The sequence below is a fragment of the Amia ocellicauda genome, chromosome 5, assembly GCF_036373705.1.
Source record: "Amia ocellicauda isolate fAmiCal2 chromosome 5, fAmiCal2.hap1, whole genome shotgun sequence".
Lineage (NCBI taxonomy): Eukaryota > Metazoa > Chordata > Actinopteri > Amiiformes > Amiidae > Amia > Amia ocellicauda.
This window is the reverse complement of record NC_089854.1, coordinates 4,269,936-4,292,639: the sequence shown is the minus strand read 5'-3', so window position 1 is coordinate 4,292,639 and position 22,704 is coordinate 4,269,936. Positions and strand designations below refer to the sequence as shown.

Genomic DNA, 22,704 nt, shown 5'->3' with positions numbered 1-22,704 from the left:
GGTGGGAACTAACTGAAGCACCCAATAATGACACTACCCTGCACTAACATAACTGCTTTGGAGTCAGCGACGAGGCAGGGCATTTTTAATCCCCTGGGCTTCACTTGCCGTATCTAAACAGCGAAGTCAGCTGAAAGCCCCAACGCCTCCAGGTCTCCTTGTAAGGAGAGCGCAAACAGACTCTGCCCTCGCGCTGGCATGGCAAGAGGCTGTGGGCGGATCATGCATTTCATTTCCACTTCACACAATGGCCCTCATCCCCTTTGGTTTGCCGAGCAGGCTGGTATCGAAACGGGAATTAATGTTCAACATTAGCACGCAGAAGAGCTCATGAATATTCACGCAATCTGGAGTAGCTATTACATGGACTCTCGGTGCATTACCTACAGCCTCCTCTCCGTGCGTTAAGCTACCCATGCATGCATTAAAACCCACTTGTCTTTCAAGATCATATTAGACATTTGCCTTGAGTGGTTTCGTCATGCAGATTAGCTCTGCAGGATTATATAAACAAAAATAAATTAATAACAACAAATCGGAGGAAACCTTTTGCCCTGATTGCATTAGTGTTTAATATTTATCAACCGATTACAATGGGGGCCCCCTCTCTCTCTCCCTCTCCCTCTCCCTGCAGGAGAACAGCTTTCCGATATAATTTAGGAAACAGACAAACTGATGATGTGAACGTTGACAGCACTGCGCCTTTGTGTCCGGCTCTCCGGCTCCATCGCTTTTCTTCCAAAAGATGCAGTAAAGTGCCAGGAAAGCCAACACAGTCACTCCAGAAGAGATGGCCAGGCTGTAGACCACGATCTGAAACAGGGTGAGGGACGGACGGAGAATGGTGGGCGTGGCGGTACTGTTGGACCCACTGGTGGGTTGGTTGTCCCACCGGGAGAGAGCGCTCGCGTAGTCCAGCTGGATCGCCTTCGGCGGCAGAACCTTGACCCCAAAGTAGACTCTCTTGACCATCCTGTAGTCGCTGTCCTTCACGTCACAGCGGTACGTCCCGGCATCCATCTCCCTCACCGGCTCCAATGCCAGCTTGTCCAGCCGGGGCACTTCGTAGCGGCTGAAGAACGAGTTGTCGGTGGTGACAATGCCCCGGGCGTACCTCCAGGAGAAGAGAAACTTGAACCGACCCATCGCTGCCATGACCTCGCCCAGGCAGTCCAGCTCCCGTGCCTCTCCCGCCATCACGGTGACGGGTCTCAGGCCACAGTCCCATTCGACCAAACACTCAGCCTTCCTCTCCTTGCAGGCCTCCGTCCTCCTGTCGCCCGCCAGCAGGCACACCTCCTCCGTCCTCAGCCCTAGGCCGCACGTGGCACTGCAGGGTGAGCTGCGCACCACCACTGGGGCCGTGATGGACGCCAGCTCCTCCAGAGCGACGGGCGGGAGGGTGACGGCGCACAGGGCAGCATGGCACAGAAGGAACCAGGATGTCAGGATGAGAAAGAGCCACCACAGGGAAAACCCTCTACTCTTCATCGGCTATTTTCTCCTTGGTTCCACAGTAAATATAAGATCTTAATATTTTCCTCTTTCTGACCCAAAGCCTATATGCGGTACCAGTTGCCTGTATCCAGTCAAAGCAAGGATGAGATAAACAGACAGAGCAGTTTGTGGTTCTGCGTAATTCCTACCTGTTACTACATAATGAAGACTCAGTGGGAGTAGAACAGAGAGCTCAGAATTCCACCATCCAAGATTCTAGAATGTAGGGGAGGCCGTGTAACAATGGGGCTGAAACTTCATAATCAATAATGCTGAGACTACACAATATATTATGGGATGGCTGTGTTCTTTGGGACCCAGTCCCTTGCTGACCTGTTTAAAAACCTGCAGCAGACAGAGACACGGGCAAGGAGGCCCCCTGGGGACTCTTAAACACATCAGGGCCTCCTGCTGTCTCAGTCAAAGCCCTTTCCCCATCTTTTCCTCTTATTCATTAAGCAAGCAAAGGCCCGAGGATGCCAACCCCTTCTCCCCCTCCGCTGCACTCCGGCACGAGTAAGAGCTGTGGGAAAATCTAAACTAATGCAACTGCACCTGGTGCAAATCTACCGTGAATAAACAGGAAGATAGATGAATGAATCAATGAATTGACATGCAAGCGTGTCAACTGTTGCACTTGCTGTGTACAAAACCACACTTGTATAGTTCTGAACTGTCTCTCTGGCCATTAAGATTAAAGGTAAGATTTGATGTAATGCCGCCATCTAGTGGGGTCAGGTGTAAAAGCAATGGTTTAGGCATGTTGACTTCAGTGTAGTACCCGTGTGCTCCACGGCCCCCGTGCCAGATGCACCTTGTCTGTGTGTGTGTGCGCATCACTGTGTTCCTACTCTTTATTTATTGTTTTTATTTGCATTTGAAAATCTGCCAGTGCTGGAAGTTCATGATGAAACCAATACATCCGTAAAACAAATGAAAGGTTTACTCCGAAAAGAAATCAGGTATTTACATACAGACAACATACAAAGTACACAGCAACTGTTTCTATAAAAAAAATATAGAAAGAAACACTCCAAAATGGAAGTAAAATGTCCAAAATGATAAAAAGAGTTATATTTGGACCTCATGGTCTTACAATATCGTACAATGTTTGTTTTTGAAGACCATCAAATATCCTCCACCTTGTCTGAAACCAGTCAGAGTTGTTGCATCTGAACAGTCCATCGCCCTGATCACTTCCACTTTCAGTTCAGGCCGATCAGGTTAGAATCATGAGGTACAAGAAAAAAAGACAGAGGAAAGAAAAAAGGTTCATCTTTGCAAATCATGATCTGAAAATCCCCCCAACACTGCGACGGCACGCAGCGCTCCGACCGCGGGTTAAAAATGCATCGCCAGCGTCTCCGTCGACAGGCCGATGACCCCCTTGACCCGGGAACACCGGGTTCAGAACACACAGTAAACCACCGTTTGTGTCTCGGGGGCCGCCAATCGGAAACAGGCCGTTCTTATCCAGTCTTAGAGGGGCGGGGTGGGGGAGGCAAAAATTAAAAACTGGAGAGTCTGGAGCCGGGAACGACTCCGGCCCGCGCAGGAGAGGAGTCTGTGTGACGCCGAGTCCATCCGCCCCTCCAGCCCGGGGCTCTCTTGCGGTGCCCAGTGGTTCAGTCCAATCCCTGCGCTTCGTGCTGCTTGTACTGGGACTGCACCAGGTTGCCTGCAACATCACAACAACACAACCACTGAGAGACAGAAGGACAGCAGCTCCGCGGCAGCATGTTCTGTATAAGTTATCGTCGGTTCCTCATCAGACCCACACCAGTTTGGGGGGATAACAGGCAATTTGAATTTAAAGAGAGAATTGTATTTTGTAGTGAAAGGAATAGGGATCCCTTATTAACCCCTTAGCAGGGACGGAATGAAAGCACATGAGTATCATATCTGACATACGATTCACACACATTATTATTTGTTATCCCTGGCCAAACACTCACCTGGCAGAACAGGGTTTCCCTTCGTCTCCTCACTGAGGAAATATACTGTGTTCCACCAATTTCTCTGAATGTTTCTCTTTGATTATTATATTAATCCATCGGCACCCTGTCTGCACCGGTGAAGATCTGCACCCTTTCCGGAGAGACGGCTCTTTGGAAGCCACTGTGCTGACATTATCAGCGATTTAAAGATATCGTAAACATTCCTGGTCTACCACCATTCCGTCCCTGCAGCTGTGCAATCTCTGTGTCAAGAACTGCCTGCTCTGTACTTCAGCCTTGTGTTGTGTATTTTCCCCTCAAAAACTGTATTACAGCCCCCTCTGGTGGACTGACCCTGTCACAATAACCGTTCAGTTCCCCGTTTACAGTTCTCTGCTTTTGGAGGTGCGATACACCCATCTTAACCACCTGTGAACAGCTGGGAGGATAAAAGAGTTTGAACACACAAATGTCACAGGGCTGCTTCATAGGGTCCGTAGCATCTCACAGAATAGTTCCTAGTTGTTCCTTTCACAATTTTTTCTGTATTTATTTGAGCTCTCTCATCACTGTACAGCAGAACAGGAAAACATCATCTCCCACCGGGAACAGCTGTCAGGAGACAGAGAGATGCTGGGGGTAGTCGTGTTCTCACATTTCAACAGTAACATAACAGAACATACGGACCCGATGAAGGAGCCCGGTTTCATGGACACACATATAGACACTGAAACCCAGACTCCAACGTCTCCAGTGGTGCAAAACAGCTGGGAGAAGCACTGCAGGAACAGAGCAGGAAGGGCAAGGAGCAAGCAGGAAGTAGACAGGACCAGCCACAGGAAGTGACACGGAGAGACAGCAGAAGGTCTTGGCCGGGGGCACCTCCTTCGGTCGTGGGACACCAGACTGACGCGTGACATGGGACAGGAAGGGGAGAGACGTCAACCTGCGCTACGCAAACGTTGTGTTGTGGCCAGGAGAGATAGGGGTGACTTCAGGGGAATGATAATCACTACAAAATGAATAAAATAAGAAAAACGCAGCTTTTTTTTTTTTTTTTTTAAATGTGCAACGTGAGCAGCTTCAGACAAACTAAAAAGAATAGTAAATCCTAGAGATCAGGCGACACTGACTTTCTTTATTCCTTAACAAAAACTAGACTTCATCAGCAGGATTTCACTTCCCCTATGGGAATAAAATCATACGCAAACAGCATTTTCCACAGATTACCAGCTCTCCTCCGCACTGCGCACACATTCTGTTTCATCTCCCTTTAATTATGTATTGAGGTTTATTTATAATTAACTCCTTACAACTTCAGAGAGCAAAAAAAAAATCCAGCAGTGCGATGCTTATGACTGACACTAGATTTCACTAGAGCCACATTGAAACAAACAGAGGGGTTCTGTGCATAGTGGGGCGGCAAATAAAAATAGAGGACAGGTTTCCAGCTCTGGGGTGTAATCTGACATCGCCAACAAGCAGAGGAACCGGAATCAGTGCTGAAGTGTCCCAGATGCAATTTTGACTACGTGATTAATACGCTTTCAAAAATATATATTCCGGTCCCTGCTGTTGGGAAAAGACGCCTGGGAAGTCTTCAGCCACTGACCGATACGAGTGCAGCCCACAGCTCCCTGCATGTGCAACAGGCATGTATGTGATGTGTAGAATACAAAAAGAATCTCCCCGGCACTAGGATCGGTGGATCGCTCTTCTTGCACCATCCTAGTGCCTTCAGCCAACCCGACACCTCCGTGGGCCAGACTGATCACATACCCGCAGTTATCAATAATTCAGTGTGAGGTTTGTTTAAGATATTTTGACGTGATTTTGTTTTAAAAATGAGGTGGGGCGAGACTGCGGCGATTCTTTACAGTATTCTACAGCATTCCAACCCTGCGATTGAGCCCACAGCGTAAACACACCACAACGGCGACAGGGCGGGGCCAGAGACCGGGGCGGGGGCGGCTGCGGCTGCCTGAAGCACAGCTAAGAGGCAAGCGTCTGGGAAAGCGATTTCTCAGGGGTCCTTACCTGTCTTGGGCTGTCCAATATCTGCCTGCACTTTGCCCTTCACTCCTCCTTCCAAAGGTAACCCTCTGTCCCCCTTGTAGATTTTGGCTTTAAAGGGAGAATCTTTCTCTTTACCTTTCGATCCCTTCGGCCGACCCGCCGTCTTCTTCTTAGACTTGCCGTCTCCCTTCACGCCCAGCAACGGATGCACTTCTGTGAGAGAGAGAGAGAGAGAGAGAGAGAGACACACACAGAGAGACAGAGGCACAGACGGTTACTTCAGTAGCACAGGGAAATGGGGGCAGCAGGGCGAGACGGAGGGGCAGCTCTGAGGGTGCTCATGTTAGGACGGGAGGGTCCTACTCGGGCCGGGAGGGACGCACCGTCGCTTGGGACGCCGTGCAGCTCAATGTTGGTGGTCCGGGCCTTCTTCTTGGGGGGAGCCCCCTCGGCGGAGGGCTGCCGCTGCTTCTTGTCGTTGCCGCCCCCCATGCCGGTGGAGGGCTCCTCAGAGGCGATCGTCTGGCCAGCCGCGTCCGGCGGGGGGCCGAAGGGGTTCTCCTCAGGGTCCTCCACCTCGGGGGCGATGGGGAGGTACAGCAGGGCCTTGTAGTCCTCCAGCTCCTCGTCGCTGCGCAGGGGAGAGAGGGCGAGAGCAGAGGGGCAGGAGGTGAGCGAGGGCGAGGGAGAGAGGGAGCCACACCTCCCACGGACAAGATCGAGTCTCACCTGCTGCAGAACGCCACGATGGGGTCAACCGAGGTGACGTCTACCTCCTCGTCCTCCGCGGCATCAGCACCTGAGCGGCGGGCGAGAGGGGCACCAGTGAGCGGCGGCTCTACAGCACAGACCTGAGCGCGGGTGCGTATCTTGTCCTAAGCGATCGAGCGACCGGCGGGGTACCTGTCTGTTCCGGCTCGCTCTTGTCCTCGTCCTCGATGTCGAACTCCGACTCCCTCTCCTCATATTCCACGTTCTCATCCAGCTCTTTGAAGTCGGGGGCGAAGGCGCTCCAGTTTTCCTAGAGACAGAGCGGATACCTTGGCCTCTGTGGACCGACTGGACCGGCAACGCAGCCAACGAGGGCAAGCAAGCATACTGGAGCGCAGCAGAGGCCGAGCGACAGCAGCCAGTGTGCGATTCTACAGCTTCATGGCCGACTACACTTCATAAACTTACAAACAGTTGTGATTTTGCTATTAAATCTACAAACGGTACAGATTTCTAGTGCAGTTACAACAAACAACTTTCTTACAAGCACTATAGTAGCTTCAGAAGCTGCCTCAACAGGAAATCACACTCATCTCCTACAACGGAGACAACAGACAGTTCCGTGAAGAACCCGACCCCGACCCCCAAGCACTCCCATGACCCCGGCTGAGCCAGACACTAGCGAGACACTCACCACCTGATTCTGCGCCCAGATGGACACCACGCCGCTGGAGATGGAGGCGATGATGGGCCGCACCGGGTGCCACTGCGGAGAGAGAGAACCGCCTTCAGCACCCCAGCATGGCAGACAGTGGCAACAAAGCACCACACTAATGCACTAATACCCGTGTGATTCATTTAAGTTTGTTATGGCTAATTACCACCTTCACAGAAGTGCTGACGCCAACTCTACAATCTCTACTCACTTTTGTTTCCAGTATATACACAACCAGAGAGAGAGAGAGAGGAGAGAAGGAAAGGAAACACGAATGCTGCTGCTCTGCTCACCGCCACGTCCAGCAGAAGCTCCCCGCGCGTGCCGTGCAGGATCTTCACCAGGTTGCCGATGCTCTTCTCCCAGATGTAGAGGGCGTGCTGGCGGGCGGACCCGGCCACGATGTACTCCCCGTCCCCGGAGAAGCAGCACTTCTTCCAGGGCGTCCTGATGAAGAGAGTGTGGAGAAGAGGAAGTGACGCCGCGACTGCAATATAGCGCCCCCACACCGAGCCGGCCGCCGTCTCCTACCCACCCCCGGACACCGTAGAGACGCTCACCTGTTCACCAGGTCCTGCAGTTTCTGCATGGGCTCCGGCTCGCCGTCCCGGCCACATGTCAGGATCTCCCGGCCGTCGTACACGCGGATGATGCGGTCTGCCGTGTTGATCAGGAAACAGCTGGAACGTGCGGTGAGACAGATTAGGGGTGAATTAAGAGAAGCCGTGCATGAGTAACAGGATGAGAAGAAAATACAGCCATGCAAACATCATACAATCACTGGGTTTTAAAACTGCAGTTGTGTGTGTGTGTGTGTGTGTGTGTGTGTTTGTGCGTGTTGGCTGTATCAGATTTACACCTTCAGATATGGAGTTATACCTCCACCGTGGCTGGGGAGTGAATACGCTCCAAGAGTTGGGTCTGCTTGTGGTAGAGCTCAGTGTCCTTACCTGCCCTTCCGTGCGAACTCTATGGATTTGATGGCAGTGGTGTTGCTGGTTCCTGTGGTCACTCGAAACGAAGCCACCAAGTCCTGCGTGTCCGTCTTCAACACCAGGATCTGAGGAATAAAATAGAGGGGAACAGTCTTTGCCCGTCTTTGGTATAGTTGCTCAGTACGTTCACTTCCACGCCAACACAAATAAAAGGATCACTCTGATCGAGCTTTGCCGCCCACCTTCCCCTTGGCGTTGCCGGTGTAGATGTATTCGCCGCGCCGATCGAAAGCTGCCACCACGTTGAGGTCCGAGTCGTCATCCACGGGCAGCACGACGTGTTTGGAGTCGGACAGGGTGAGCAGGACCGGCGCCGACTTCATTGGGCACACCAGCACTTTGTTCCTGAGGGACGGCACACCGGGGGCGAAGCCACAGTTAGGCTGAGAGTGGCATGGATACATACACCGATTTCCCCACTACACACAAAGAAACTGCTTCCGTTCGGATGGAAATGACATCCCACACGTTGCATGGGTCAAAACTGAAACAGCGTAATCACAGCAAAAATATAAATCAACTGCATCAAAGCCACGTGTGGATTGTGTATCAAGCCTCGCAGCGCAGAGCGGCCGTGGGCGGACTGAAATAAAGCACCCTGAAGCCAGGCAGAGGTGGGATTGAACTCACTGGTCCCGGGGATGGAACTGCACTTTGAGGATGGGGGAGGGGAACCGGAAGCGTTGGTCACAGTCCCCGGTCAGGACGTCCCACAGGGAGACAATGTTGTCCGTGGACGCGCTGACCAGCTTGTGTCCATCTCGACTCCAGCTGGGGGGAAGGAAAAAAGGAGGCACAATTGTGATCAAATGCAGAGATTAAATCAGCACTTCAACCACCCACGGCTACTCAGAAACATGTGACGGCAGCTTACATCCACCTACCCACTGTGAAGTCAACATCAAATACTGGGTAAAAGTTTAATTTCATGCAAGCTTTAAAAATAAACAAATACAGCCTCAACTGGGAGTCAAATATACAGGATTTGACTATTCTAAAACTAATTTGAATCCTTATCTAAAAATCTGCCAACACTCAATTACTTAATGGACAAATAAACTGCTTGTGCCAAGTTAGGTAGGTAGCTGTAAAGAAGTTGATCTCATCTTCTGTCAGCAATTGTGTAATTAGGATTAATTTGGCACAAGCACCAGCCGTGCAGGACACAGAGCCACAGCCGCCCGGCAGCCTCACCACAGCGAGCACACGGGGTGGATGTGAGCGCTGATGATTTTGGCGATACCCCGGGTGAGGAAGTCCCAGATGACAATCCTCCCGTCGTTGCAGCCCACCGCCAGCAGGGTGCCCCAACGGTTGAAGGTGCAAGTAAGCGCCATGCTGATGCAGTCCAGGGTGCCATCGGCCTCCTAACAGGGAATCAGCACAGAGACACAGTGAATGACCCGGCCCGGTGCATAGAAGCACGACCCCCGCTACAGCCTCACATGATCTCTAGTCCACCTGATTCTACACAGTGTCATCAGTACACATAATTATACATATTTTTAAATAGATAGGTGGATCTATAGATACATTTATATATTATATATAGAATATTATTATTATTATTATTTATTTATTAGCAGATGCCCTTGTCCAGGGCGACTTACAAAATAAGAGCAATACAAAATGGTACACCCACACATACATATATATATACATACATACATATATATATATATATATATATATATATATATATATATATAAATAAAATATTTTCCATGGGCTACAGTAATCTTACAGGGCTATAAGTAAGCAAGATACACATCCTTTACAATAAACCAAAATGTTTTTATTGCTGAAATGCGACTCGGATGATAGCAAACACCCATTGGCCCGGGCCTCCCCTGCTCGGCGAGGCAAGCAGCCCCGTATCCGCCAGACAGGGCGCCGCGATGGGGGGCAGCTTCCTCCCGCACCAGCGGACGGACTCACCTCTGGGTAATTCTGCCCGAAGGACTCTGCAAAGAGAGAAGAAAACGCCATGGTCGATACGTGTCAATGTATCGGCTGCTGTATCGCTTTGCATCCCATTAAACGTCATCCGCTCGGTACCCAAACCCTCCCCCAGTGCGGAGCAGGTGGCAAAAGTCACCGAGAAGCGGAGAGAGGATGACGCGGACCGGAGAGATGCGGGTTACATTGTAGAGACACATTGCATCGCTTCCATTAGGCTCTCTAGTGACGTAAACACAGCCAAAGATGCAGATTGTGCTTTAATCTGTTATACGACGTCTCAGCTCACTAATATTGTATTATGTGTGTTTATATAAGCATCTGATCAAGTCAGTTTAGACAACGGCAACTGCAACTGAAAACATTCACCAAACTCAACCGTATTTGTTAAAAGCCGATATATTTTTGAATGCAATCGATACATGTGACTAAAGCCCCTGAACACAATCAGTCGGACAGTTTATTCATTCACACAACTTGTCCATTTCCACAATCCTCCCACAACAGCCTGGGCACGGGGACCGCACACCCCGCTCAAGCGTGCCGTTTAAAAGTGACATAAAGAGAGATCGGTCCTACCAAGCAGTTCTAGGTTCATCTTCAGCTGCCGGAGACCAACCACTGGTGACGTTCAGCGCTCAAATAAATAGAAACAATAAATAATAACCGAGCCGTTTATTCTTTTATTATCCTTCAGCCATCAAAAAATAAACACCAGCGACTGGCGCCTTGCTACGATGAAGGACCCCCGGGCGAGGAGAGGATGTTTCCGATGCCTCATTGTAAAGAGGGAAATCGAATAAACATAGAAAAAGCTCAGGAATTGCAGCTATCTATGTAAATGGATTAATTTCGTTAATACGTTTATTTTGGTGACTTTTAGTTTTATTGTAATATTTTGATTAAGTTTTTGTTGTCAGTCACGCAGGCATTGGCGAAGACAGCTCTTATTTACCAACGCGCAGCTGTAACGCCCCTACGTTTCAGAAGTTACAATAGGTACCACATTCATTATTATGGATATAGATTTTATTCAATTTTGTTCAGCAATCTCGATAAATTATTGTTTATAATAATAATAATATTAATAATAATAATAATAATAATAATAATAATAATAAACGGAGTGCACTTAGTTGATCTAGCCAGCTTAAGTAGCTGTATAATCACGTTAAAATGAATTCCCAAGACTTTAATTGCCAAGAGTTCGTATTATGAACATTGATCTCATTTGAACTATAAGAAGACATTGTTGTTTAGTCTACGAATAGTGTTTTGCACTTCAGGGCCACCGTATTAAACCCATTTAACAAACAAACTAATAAACTGGGTAAGGAATGTCACCTTTCCTTAATTGCATTAAAATAAATGTGCAATTGTAAGTTCATATACATTTTAGCTACGATATAGGACATTGCTGTACAGCGATGAACACGAACCTGTGATGGTTAATAAGACGGTAAAATAGGAGCAAAAGTGGGATAGAAGTAGTGGGAACATGTTTACTCGTTTTGTAAATCTGTTAATACTCCCTTCCAGCAATAATGCAATTCAGATGACAGGATTTACTGTCGGTTTAAGGGGTCAATAGAAAGTGATGGGGAGATTTGTGGATTTAATCTTTATTGCGCTGGTTTGATACCAAACATCCTGTATCTAACAGCACTACAATTCCCACAATGCACGGCGCACCACATGACCTCCGTGCCAAACCAGTGAAGTTATTCAACAAGTTTCAGAGTCGGAGTGACAACAAAATAAGAAAAACGACACAGAAAGTCGCTGACACCGAGAGAGGAGATATGCAATGGTGTTTTACAACGCTCATTTAAACAGGATCATTTTTAACAGCCGGGACAATAACGCGTGGCATATCTTTTAATGCATCTCTAGAATTGGATTTATTTCCTTTTTCTGTGTAACTGGGGGCTGGGTCTTATGTAGACGCTGTGGGAATCAGGTTGGAAATTGATCAGGCACACATATCCCTTTTCAATATGTCGGAAGATTACTAAGACTGAGAGAGTTGCGCTCTTCTTCTGCCATGATGGACAACCGAGATTACCTGTTCAAAGTGCTGGTCATCGGTGACGTTTTGGTGGGCAAGACGTCCTTCGTGCAACGATACGTCAACGACAGATTCAGCAAACACTACAAATCGACAATGGGAGGTAAATAATGGACATATTGTAACATCTAGACATATACATACAGCTCTCAATTAAGAGAGAGTTCACAAATCAACGTGAAGTGGTCTCTTATTTTTTTCCAGAGCTGTATGTTTCTGTGTAACGTTTGGGACGTTGTAACGTAATCACAATTGAGGAGGCACTCTCAGTGTTGGAGATCAAGATATATATAAAAATAAAGAAATGGAAAAAGTAACTAACTGCATGCTGTAGTTGCCATATACCTTCAACAATCTGTATGTTTTGGAAACCTTTTATTGGTTGTGTTAAATAAATCAAGTGCTTCCCTGAGAAAGATTTGTAGAGATCACAGATGTCTGATGGTTAAAGACAAACGCTGAAGAACATGTAGGATATTCAGACATTTAAAAGCACGCTCTTCCAACGTATTTCTCTCTCTCTCTCTCTCTCCCTCTCCCTCTCCAGTGGATTTTGCTCTAAAAGTTGTGCAGCATTCGGACACCGAGACCGTGAGGCTGCAGCTCTGGGACATCGCAGGTCAGACCTTCTACATTTACCGCAGACACTTTTCTTTGACATGAGAAACAGAATTGCCTTTTTTGTGTGAGGCGTTGGTGGCCGAGCTGCACGTCACATTGTACTGGCATGTTTCATGTGGCACTCATTGATTGTTTAGTATCCTGTTTATGCCCACCTGCCAGGTCAGGAGCGCTTCACCTCTATGACCCGGCTGTACTACAGAGAAGCTGCCGGATGCATCATCATGTTCGATGTCACAAACGCCTCCACCTTTCACAACTGCCTGAACTGGAAACAGGATCTGGATAGCAAGGCCATGCTCTTGGATGGCAGCCCTGTGCCCTGCATCCTGCTGGCCAACAAAGTGAGACCAGGGTTTGCACTCTTATTGGGATCGTGGGGAATTGGGCATAAAATGACAAATAAGCTGTCCCTTTAAAAGCCGTGATTCTCGGAGACCCATAAGAGATCAGATGCATGTTTAAATGGTTTTCTTTAGAGCCTTGTGCTTGCTATGGGCAAGACATTTATGGAAGTGCAGATGTTCCTGAAAGTGGGGGGAAAATCGCAAGCTATGCTCAATTAATGTCCTGTCTGTGCTGCAGTGTGACCTCTCTCCCTGGGCGATGACTCAAGACAGCGTGGAGCAGTTCAGCAGGAGCCACGGATTCATCGGTTGGGTGGAGACGTCGACAAAGGACAACAAGAACATCCAGGAAGCCATGAGGTATGAGGGAACTAAGCTGCCATTTGTGAGGTCTTTTAGGTCTCTTCTAAACCACAGCACCTTAAAGAGTTCAAGTGGATTGGTGAAGTGAGTAATTGGTTCAGTTGTCTTTATTTATTTATTTTGGCTGGAAGCACAATCAGAAGACACTGTAGCCCATAAAGAATCAATGCTGGACTAAACTCCACCACCCACCCTGTAAAGAAACAGATTAGAAGCCCTTCTTCAGTAAAATAATATATGCAGTGAACAGATGCTTCTCTTCTTCAGTTTCTGGTCACTTCAAGACACAAGACAGATTGAGAAAAGCAGAAATGACATGTGACACTGTGGAAAAGTCACACTTCCTCTAGTTACAGTAACCCCACGTTTTCTGAGTTATGCTAATGTCTTCAGATGTCAAGGGTTGGTAGTGATCAACCACAGAAGTGTAAATTGTAGATTTCACTGCTGGTGGAGTAGGCTGATCACTGATACAGAGTTTAAAACCAAGACTGGACTAAACACAAGGTCTTCTATTTGGTATTGAGTGTCTAGACCTGTATAACCAGCAGACCTCCCGATGCTCAGACAATGAGGTGTGCCGGTCGGTCGGTCCACTCCATCGAGGCCGCTCTCAATCTCGCACACTCCTGTAGGGGGGGCGGCTGCCTGTCTTCACACCCAGCCTCACTGCGTTTCTCTGTCTCTCTGTGGCGCCACAGTGTTCTGATGACGAAGATGATGACCCAGCCAGGTTTGAGGAGGGAGAGCCAGGGAGGACGCATCCAGCTGGACTCGATGCCACAGGGGTCCTATAAGAATGGATGCTGCTGAACTGGACCGACTCCCGAGGCACAGACCGAGGCCTGCACGTGAAGCCACATTAAGAAACAATCGCACTTCTTTATCGTACACGGCTGATAGCGACCCTCGTGTGAAGCCAAGGCTGTGCCTTTGAGCGGATCCACATTTGGCACAGCTGGATGAGGCTCTTGGGTTAGTGGGCCAGGATGTGGATGTACAAATGTGCCACGCAGAGAGAAAATCGGTCTCCTCTTGATATCGATGTGTTGTATATTCTGTCATTCTGTAGAAACCTGTTTCAAAGTGTAACTTGTTTTAAAGTGAGTGTTAAGCTGTTGACTCTGATCGTTCCTCTTTGCGATGTGGACTGATGTCTCAGAGGTGAGGCTGGGCATCCTGCTGGAGGGAAGACAGGGATGGTGTAGGTGTGTGTGTTTGACAACCAGTTTGTAATGTAATGATGTGCTATTGATCAGTGCCAGGAGTGCGGCAGGATATCGGCCTCCTCAGAGCACCCAGAGGAGCAGAGCAGAGCTCGGCCAGTCTAACAATAACTCGCGGCAGAGGCTCTGCTCTTGAATTGTCTGCAAATCAGAAACACATTGAGAGTTGTGTTAGAAGACGGTAAACAAATAGGTTTATAAATACAGAATAGTAATTATAAAAGACAGTGCTGTTGTCCATTGGGGTTACGTTTATTTTCCTCCATAATTTAGTTTTTATCCTGATTGCCTTCTTGAGCCTCTGAAATCACCAAGTCCTGTTTTTATTTTAGCTCGTTTGCTCTTAAAGGGGCAGTAACCTTTCTGGCCAAAAGTCAGGAATAAAAGGTGTTATAGACACAACCGATCATTTACCCAATTTACACAGGGATGGGAGCGGATAGGAAAGACGTATTCTTATTCATAATACTAATCATAATCTTCATCAAGGGCATATTTGCATAATCAATAATCATGCAAAATTGTCCTGTGGAATGTAAAAACGTACACGAATATTAAATCAAATGAGACGGCTGACACACTAGTGGTGATCTTTAACGAGGACCTCATACTTAGTTACCAAGCGTTTGTTGTTGTTTTTGTTAGGCAGTATTGAATATCTTCTCTATTGGCAATAATCTTACTTTGTGTGTCTTGTTCAGCAGAGCAGAACTGCACTTTAAAGCTAATCCTGCCTTTCATTCATTGTTTTCTAGGGACGTGGCCTTTAATGCACTTGACAGTAGAGAAGCACATTATTATTATCTTGTATGTTCGGAATACAGTGAGAAAGGGATCATTCAGTGTGATTATCATGTGGTGTGTTTTTACATTTTTACCTGTTTTAAAGTTTACATTTGAAATCTATTTTTTCTACATGTGGAATTTGTCGTATTGTCTCACTGAAATCATCTGCACACTTTATTGTAAGTAGAAAATATTGTCCTTGTTTATGACTGTATTTTGTATCTGGTGTTGTCCCCTAGAGAGGGAATTTGGGCTTTTTACTAGTTTTATTTTTCCAATTTGTGAAACATTTGACAAATAAACAATGGAATGTAAAGTTTTCTGGTCTTCAGATTGTTATTTAATATGACATCAAGTACACAAACATGTTTCCCTGTTTATGAAACTTAAGCACCTAATAATCTATTATTTGTCAACTGCTTTGTGGTGAAGACGTATCATTAATCTTTAGTATGCGTTTGGCTAATTGGCTAACTGACACATTTTCTAAAAATCATCACAATTATATGGCTACCCTTCAACGAAAGCAAGAAATGCCACGGCACTGAACTTGCCTATTTAAATACCCTACCAGATCATGTAGAATATATGTATTCTGATTCTTGGTTTCATTTCACCATGATTTTCAGGTGACAGACTTGTTTTGGCAGCCAGAATGAATTCCACATCAGAAAAAACAGAATTACAAATAATTTGGTACGCACTAGTTATTCACAAAAAATATTAATAATTATTCATAAAAATCAGGAAATTCTTAATGACTAATTCCCATAAAATATGTTTTAAACTCCCTATGAACAACAAAAAAAGAAAAAATCCTCAAATGGTCTCGACGGTGTCGATTAGAGGAGTCGCTTCTAACTGGAGTGAGGTTGTTAGTGGAGTTCCACAGGGATCAGTACTAGGGCCTTTGCTTTTTCTAATCTATATTAATGATCTGGACTCTGGGATAGTTAGCAAACTTGTCAAATTTGCAGATGAAACTAAAATAGGTGGCTCAGCAGATACAATCTCTGCAGCACAGGCTATTCAGAGGGACTTGGATAATATTCAGTTGTGGGCCGACACCTGTCAGATGAAATTCAATGTGGACAAGTGCAAGGTATTACATGCAGGTAACAACTGGTGAAAAATGGACATATTGTAATATCTATACAAATGTGTTTTTATGTAACGTTTGGGATAGTCCCACTATCTCAATGGAAGAGGCCCTCTCAGTGTTGGAGATCAAGATATATTTAAACAAATCAAAACAAAAAAGCATTGAAAAGGTAACTAACTACATGCTGTAGTTGCCTTCCATCAACAATCTGTATGTTTTGGATGCCTTTGCTGGTTGCATTAAATAAATAAGACAGTGCTTCACTGAGAAAGATTTGTAGAGATTACACGTCTTATAGGTAAAGACAAACGCTGATGAACATGTAGGATATTCGTACATTTAAAGGCACGCTTCTACAATTCTCTCTCTCTCTATCTGTCTCTCTCTCTCCCTTTCCAGTGGATCTTGCAGTAAAAGTTTTGCAGTATTCCGACACCGAGACCGTGAGGCTGCAGCTCTGGGACATCTCCGGTCAGCTCTTTTACATTTACCGCAGACACTCTTTTCTTTGGCATGAGAATAGAATTGCCACACAGCCTTTGTGTTTTAGAGGCTTCGGTGGCCGGGCAGCACATATGTCAAATTGCATTGGCATGTTTCACTTGGCACTCATTGTTGAGTATCTGTGCATGGCAGGTTATGAGCGTTCCACCCCTATGACCCGGCTGTACTACAGAGAAGCTGCCAGCTGCATCATCAAGTTCGATGTCACAAACCCCTCCACCTTTCACAACTGCCTGATCTGGAAATGGGATATGGACAACGGGGCCATGCTCTTGGATGGCAGGCCTGTGCCCTGCATCTTGCTGGCCAACAAAGTGAGTCCAGGGTTTGCACTCTTATTGGGATCATGGGAAATTGGGCAGAAAATGACAACATAATAAGCTGTCCCTTTAAAGACCGTGATCCTTGGTGGTAGTGAAGACCAGTTAAAAGTTGGATGCATGTTTAAATTGCTTTTCTTTGCCTTATGCTCACATTAGGGCAATTGTCACAGAAGGGCAAGACATTTAATGGAGTTCAGATGTTCCCCAAAGTGGGGGAATATCACAAGCAATGCTCAGTTAATGTCCTGTCTGTGCTGCAGTGTGACCTCTCTCCCTGGGCGATGACTCAAGACAGCGTGGAGGAGTTCAGCAGGAGCCACGGATTCAATGGTTGGCTGGAGACATCGGCAAAGGACAACAAGAACATCCAGGAAGCCATGAGGTATGAGGGAATTTAGCTGCAGTTCGGGAGGTCTTCTAGGTCTCTTCTAAACCACAGCACCTTAAAGAGTTCAAGTGGATTGGTGAAGTGAGTAATTGGTTCAGGTGTGTCTTTATTTATTTATTTTGGCTGGAAGCACAATCAGAAGACACTGTAGCCCATAAAGAATCAATGCTGGACTAAACTCCACCACCCACCCTGTAAAGAAACAGATTAGAAGCCCTTCTTTGATAAAATAATATATGCAGTGAACAGATGCTTCTCTTATTCCTTTTCTGGTCACTTCAAGACACGAGACTGATTGAGAAAAGCAGAAATGACATGTGACACTGTGGAAAAGTCACACTTCCTCTAGTTACAGAAACCCAGGCGCTCTGCCCGAGCTTTGTTGATTCTTCTCTGTTACTGTTAGAATATATTTTTTCGCCACATGAGGTGTCAACTCCAGTAAAAAAATAACGTTTAAATATATTTCCTCCAAACCAATGGAGATGGCATGTTGAGAGGAAGAGTATGAGTGATGAGACTGAGAATTATATCACACCAGTGCGCTTCCAATGTTTGCATGACATACATTTAACCCTCTGTGTTTCAGGCTAATGTCACCCACCGCCTGAATACAAAGGCTAGATCCAATTATTCAACTATTGGAAGTGTGTTTTCTGGCAAGCGGTTAGACTGAGTTATGTTAATGTCTTCAGATGTCAAGGGTTGGTAGTGATCAACCACAGAAGTGTAAATTGTAGATTTCACTGCTGGTGGAGTAGGCTGATCACTGATACAGAGTTTAAAACCAAGACTGGACTAAACACAAGGTCTTCTATTTGGTATTGAGTGTCTAGACTTGTATAACCAGCAGACCTCCCGATGCTCAGACAATGAGGTGTGCCGGTCGGTCGGTCCACTCCATCGAGGCCGCTCTCAATCTCGCACACTCCTGTAGGGGGGGCGGCTGCCTGTCTTCACACCCAGCCTCACTGCGTTTCTCTGTCTCTCTGTGGCGCCGCAGTGTGCTGGTGAAGAAGATGATGACGACCCAGCCAGGTTTGAGGAGGGAGAACCAGGGAGGACGCATCCAGCAGGACTCGGTGCCACAGGAGTCCTTTGAGAAGGGATGCTGCTGACCCTCTAAAGACCGGACCGACTCCCGAGGCACAGACCGAGGCCTGCACGGGAAGGCACAGGAAGAAACAATCGCACTTCTTTATCGTACACGGCTGATTGCGACCCTCATGTGAAGCCAAGGCTGTGTCTTTGAGCGGATGAGGCTCTTGGGTTAGTGGGCCAGGATGTGGATGTACAAACGTGCCACGCAGAGAGAAAATCGGTCTCCTCTTGATATCGACGTGTTTTACAGACATGCTCAAATTTGTTGGTACCCCTCTGAAATAACTTGAAAGTGACAAAAGTTATTGGCACCCACCATTGTTTATTCCATATTTAATAGAAATCAGACTTTGCTTTTGTTTTCAACATAATATTGTAAATAATACAACAAATGAAAATGGCATGTTCAAAAATGATGGGACCCTCAACTTAATATTTTGTTGCACAACCTTTAGAGGCAATCACTGCAATCAAATGTTTTCTGTAGCTCTCAATGAGACTTCTGCACCTGTTAACAGGTAGTCTGGCCCACTCTTCCTGAGCAAACTGCTCTGGCTGTTTCAGGTTTGATGGGTGCTTCTCCAGACTGCAAGCTTCAGCTTTTGCCATAGATGTTCGATAGGATTCAGAACAGGACTCATAGAAGGCCAATGATTTGTTCTTATCCATTCTTGGGTGCTTTTAGCTGTGTGTTTTGGGTCATTATCCTGTTGGAGGACCCATGACCTTCGACTGAGACAGAGCTTTCTAACACTGGGCAGTATGTTTCGCTCCAGAATGCCTTGATAATCTTGAGATTTCATTGTGCCCTGTCCAGATTCAAGGCACCCTGTGCCAGGCGCAGCAAAGCAGCGTCAAAACACAACCGAGCCTCCTCCATGTTTCACTGTAGCTATTTTGTTATTTTCTGTGAAAGCTTCATTATTTAGTCTGCAAAGATAGAGCTGATGTGACTTGCCAAAAAGCTCCAGTTTTGACTCATCTGTCCAAAGGACATTCTCCCAGAAGGATTGTGGCTCGTCAATATGCATTTTAGCAAATTCCAGTCTGTCTTTTTTGTGTTTTTCTTTCAAAAGTGGAGTCCTCCTGGGTCTTCTTCCATGGAGGCCACTTTCACTCAAAAAGCGACGGATGGTGCGATCAGAAACTGACGTACCTTCACCTTGGAGTTCAGCTTGTATCTCTTTGGCAGTTATCCGTGGTTATTTTTCTGCCATTCGCACTATCCTTCTGTTCAGTCTGGAGTCAATGTTCCTCTTGTGGCCGCGCCCAGGGAGGTTGGCTACAGTTCCATGGACCTTGAACTTCTTAATAATATTTGCAGCTGTTGTCACAGGAACATCAAGCTGCTTGGAGATGGTCTTGTAGCCTTTACCTTTACCATGCTTGTCTGTTATTTTCTCCTCAGAGAACTCTCTCCTTTGCTTTCTCTGGTCCATGTTCAGTGTGGTGCACACAATGATACCAAACAGCACAGTGACTACTGTCCTCTATTTAAATAGACTGAATGACTGATTTCAAGATTGGAGACATGTGTGATACTAAGTAAAGAAACGAATTAGTTTGGAATATAACTATAATCCAATTATTTATTATCTTTTCTAAGGGGTACCAACAAATGTGTCCAGGCCATTTTAGTATATCTGTGTAGAATGAGCAATAATTAATCTCTTTCCACAGCTTCTTTGCTTTATTCTATGACATACCAAAGGCATGTGAGTATACATGATGCAATAGCTTTTAATTTCATCACTTTTCAGGAGGAATGAAGCATTTTTTCAATGAGCTGTAAGGGTAACAACACATTTGAGCATGTCTGTATATTCTGTCATCCTGTAGAAACCTGTTTCAAAGTGTAACTCAGAGGTGAGGCTGGGCATCCTGCTGGAGGGAAGACAGGGATGGTGTAGGTGTGTGTGTTTGACAACCAGTTTGTAATGTAATGATGTGCTATTGATCAGTGCCAGGAGTGCGGCAGGATATCGGCCTCCTCAGAGCACCCAGAGGAGCAGAGCAGAGCTCGGCCAGTCTAACAATAACTCGCGGCAGAGGCTCTGCTCTTGAATTGTCTGCAAATCAGAAACACATTGAGAGTTGTGTTAGAAGACGATAAACAAATAGGTTTATAGATACAGAATAGTAATTATAAAAGACAGTGCTGGTGTCCATTTGGGTTACATTTATTTATTCTTATTCATAATACTAATCATAATCCTCATCAAGGGCATATTTGCATAATCAATAATCATGCAAAATTGTCCTGTGGAATGTAAAAACGTACACGAATATTAAATCAAATGAGACGGCTGACACACTAGTGGTGATCTTTAACGAGGACCTCATACTTAGTTACCAAGTATTTGTTGTTGTTGTTGTTGTTAGGCAGAGCAGAACTGCACTTTAAAGCTAATCCTGCCTTTCATTCATTGTTTTCTAGGGACGTGGCCTTTAATGCACTTGACAGTAGAGAAGCACATTTGTATTATCTTATATTATCTTATCAGCCATAACATTATGACCACCTGCCTAATATTGTTTAGGTCCCCATTTTGCTGCCAAAACAGCTCCATACGCAACAAACTGCGATGCACTGTGTGTTCTGACACCTTTCTATCAGAACCAGCATTCACTTTTTCAGCAATTTGAGCTACAGTAGCTCGTCTGTCAGGTCAGACCACACAGGCCAGCCTTCGCTCCCCACGTGCATCAATGAGCCTTGGCCGCCCATGACCCTTTTCCTGCTTCTAACACATCAACTTTGAGGACAAAATGTTCACTTGCTGCCTAATATATCCCACCCACTGACAGGTGCCATGATAACGGGATTATCAGTGTTATTCACTTCACCTGTCAGTGGTCATAATGTTATGGCTGATTGGTGTATGTTCGGATTACAGAGAGAAAGGGATCATTCAGTGTGATTATCATGTGGTGTGTTTTTACATTTTTACCTGTTTTAAAGTTTACATTTGAAATCTATTTTTTCTACATGTGGAATTTGTCGTATTCATGTCTCACTGAAATCATCCTCACACTTTATTGTAAGTAGAAAATATTGTCCTTGTTTATGACTCTATTTTGTATCTGGTGTTGTTCCCTAGAAAGGGGATTTGGGCTTTTTACTAGTCTGATCAGTTACATTTTAGGTATTCCAATTTTTATTTTTCCAAGTCCAATAATTGGTGAAACATTTGACAAATAAACAACTGGATATAAAGTTTTCTGGTCTTCAGATTGTTATTTAATATGACATCAAGTACACAAACACGTTTCCCTGTTTATGAAACTTAAGCACCTAATAATCTATTATTCGTCAACTGCTTTGTGGTGGAGACATTAATCATCTTTAGTATGCGTTTGTCAGACTATTCAAAATGTATTTGGCTCAGGAGTACTATTTTTCTAATTATACTGATCATCACAATTATATGGGACTGGACACAGCACTGGAAAAATGATTGATTCTGATTCTTGGTTTCATTTGACCATGATTTCCAGGTGACAGTCTTGTGAATGAATGCCACATCAGAACAGACTGCGCTCTCCTACACCCAGCACATCACCACGCTGACACGCACCTGCAGATTCTTCCTGAGCAACATACGCCGGATCCGTCGCTTCCTCACCGACTTCTCGACGCAGCTGCTCGTCCAGTCCCTGGTCCTCCCCCGCCTGGATACTGCAACTCCCTCCTGGCCGGCCTGCCTGCATCCACTACCCGCCGCTCCAGCGCATCCAGAGCTCTGCGGCTCGTCTGGTGCCTCTCTGCCCCGATTCCCACGCTACCCCACCGCTCCGCTCCCTGCACTGGCTCCCGATAGCGGCACGCATTCAGTTCAAGACACTGACCCTCACTAACTCTGCCTCCTCTCCACTCTCCCTCCTCCAGAGCCGCTCCTTCTCATCCCTGGCCCCTACATTTTATCATGCTTCTTGCGTTACTAGTACTTGTATTATTGATTTCCCCCTTGTTCCCTTTCCCGTAGCCCTTGACTGTGACCTAACATCTTGACAGCACTTAGCTTTTACTTTCCAAGATGTATGA

General features: G+C 46.2%; 4 protein-coding genes across 5 annotated transcripts; 2 read left to right on the top strand and 2 right to left on the bottom strand.

Moving 5' to 3' along the window:
- Nucleotides 1-588: 588 nt before the first annotated feature.
- On the bottom strand, nt 589-1,491 carry tmem81 (transmembrane protein 81). Its single transcript, XM_066705661.1, has one exon. The coding sequence runs from the start codon at nt 1,489-1,491 to the stop codon at nt 589-591; it is 903 nt and encodes a 300-aa protein (XP_066561758.1).
- A 931-nt stretch (nt 1,492-2,422) lies between these two features.
- On the bottom strand, nt 2,423-10,574 carry rbbp5 (retinoblastoma binding protein 5). 2 transcript variants are annotated; one of them, XM_066703366.1, is made up of 14 exons: nt 10,410-10,574; nt 9,810-9,835; nt 9,066-9,238; nt 8,502-8,642; nt 8,054-8,216; nt 7,827-7,936; nt 7,437-7,556; nt 7,170-7,323; nt 6,856-6,927; nt 6,354-6,471; nt 6,180-6,249; nt 5,834-6,081; nt 5,472-5,663; nt 2,423-3,175 (listed from the first exon to the last, which is right to left on the bottom strand). In XM_066703366.1, exons 1-14 carry the CDS (start codon nt 10,426-10,428, stop codon nt 3,123-3,125), a joined length of 1,659 nt encoding a protein of 552 aa, XP_066559463.1. In that variant the 5' UTR covers nt 10,429-10,574; the 3' UTR covers nt 2,423-3,122. The 2 variants fall into 2 exon arrangements, with proteins under 2 accessions (XP_066559463.1, XP_066559464.1); XM_066703367.1 differs by having other exon boundaries at nt 5,586-5,663; nt 10,410-10,573.
- Nucleotides 10,575-11,017: 443 nt separating this feature from the next.
- On the top strand, nt 11,018-15,560 carry LOC136749249 (ras-related protein Rab-7L1). Its single transcript, XM_066703364.1, has 5 exons — nt 11,018-12,001; nt 12,446-12,517; nt 12,682-12,863; nt 13,105-13,226; nt 13,931-15,560. Exons 1-5 carry the CDS (start codon nt 11,875-11,877, stop codon nt 14,040-14,042), a joined length of 615 nt encoding a protein of 204 aa, XP_066559461.1. The 5' UTR covers nt 11,018-11,874; the 3' UTR covers nt 14,043-15,560.
- A 756-nt stretch (nt 15,561-16,316) lies between these two features.
- Nucleotides 16,317-18,676, top strand: LOC136750503 (ras-related protein Rab-7L1-like). The gene is made up of 5 exons (XM_066705660.1): nt 16,317-16,356; nt 16,743-16,814; nt 16,980-17,161; nt 17,431-17,552; nt 18,562-18,676. The coding sequence occupies exons 1-5, from the start codon at nt 16,317-16,319 to the stop codon at nt 18,674-18,676; spliced, it is 531 nt and encodes a 176-aa protein (XP_066561757.1).
- The last annotated feature ends 4,028 nt before the right edge of the window (nt 18,677-22,704 follow it).